Source organism: Saprolegnia diclina (genome assembly GCF_000281045.1).
Source record: "Saprolegnia diclina VS20 unplaced genomic scaffold supercont1.109, whole genome shotgun sequence".
In the NCBI taxonomy this organism is placed as follows: domain Eukaryota; phylum Oomycota; class Saprolegniomycetes; order Saprolegniales; family Saprolegniaceae; genus Saprolegnia; species Saprolegnia diclina.
This window is the reverse complement of record NW_008246176.1, coordinates 148,025-148,763: the sequence shown is the minus strand read 5'-3', so window position 1 is coordinate 148,763 and position 739 is coordinate 148,025. Positions and strand designations below refer to the sequence as shown.

Genomic DNA, 739 nt, shown 5'->3' with positions numbered 1-739 from the left:
TTCGATCTTGATGGTCTGGAACGCGCCCCAGCACACGAGTTGAGCCGGTCGAATCGCGCCCGAGACGGGTGTCGGACCAAACGAAGCATCGGGCTCCAGCATTGGCAGCCGCTGGTCCGGAGGAAGATGGGACGTGTCGATGTACGTACTGCCACGGGATCCGAGATGCGTTGTCCCTGTACCGGTCGGCCACGGCGCCGGCGAGCAAGACGTGGAGCCCAGATGGCATTTCGACGATGAAAAGGAAGCCGTCGTTCAAAATCAAGTAGCGCGAACGGAGCTCCTGGAACTCGGATGCCGCCACGTACGTCTCGAAGTCGGCCTCGGTCGCGGCGCAAAGGCGATACCCCGGGTTCCCAGGCATCTCAAGGACGGCACCAAGACTCGTCCAGTCCAGACGCTCGATCGCGCGGTTGATGCGATCGACGGGGTCGCTCGTAGCATGGTCACTGCTGCTGCTGCTGCTTGACATGGCGTGCAGACTTAAAGGAACGCGGAGAGAACCGAGGCAATTAGAAACTAACCAAGTCCTCGGAGATTCCGCATAGCACCTTGGCCTGTCATGACCACCCGTCAAGGTGCGATGGCGAAGGCTGGGACAGGACGCTCGATGATACTTTCGGACACCACAGCTCGACGAAAACAGCTCGTGTATTAGGCGCTATGCAAGCCTCAACTCGTTCAAGCTCTAATTTTTCAAAATGGCCTTCTTGTAGTCGGCCATCGAACCGCCAAACTT

At 58.5% G+C, this 739-nt stretch overlaps 1 protein-coding gene across 1 annotated transcript in view; it reads right to left on the bottom strand.

Annotated features, from left to right (window-relative positions):
* The window catches only part of SDRG_16015 (hypothetical protein), a gene marked incomplete at both ends in the record, with an annotated part of 663 nt that extends 191 nt beyond the window's left edge, over nucleotides 1-472 (bottom strand). Inside the window, one exon of the mRNA XM_008622204.1 lies at nucleotides 146-472. Within this exon, the coding sequence (XP_008620426.1) occupies nucleotides 146-472 (327 nt within the window). The remainder of the gene's footprint in view (nucleotides 1-145) is intronic.
* Nucleotides 473-739: the final 267 nt, after the last annotated feature.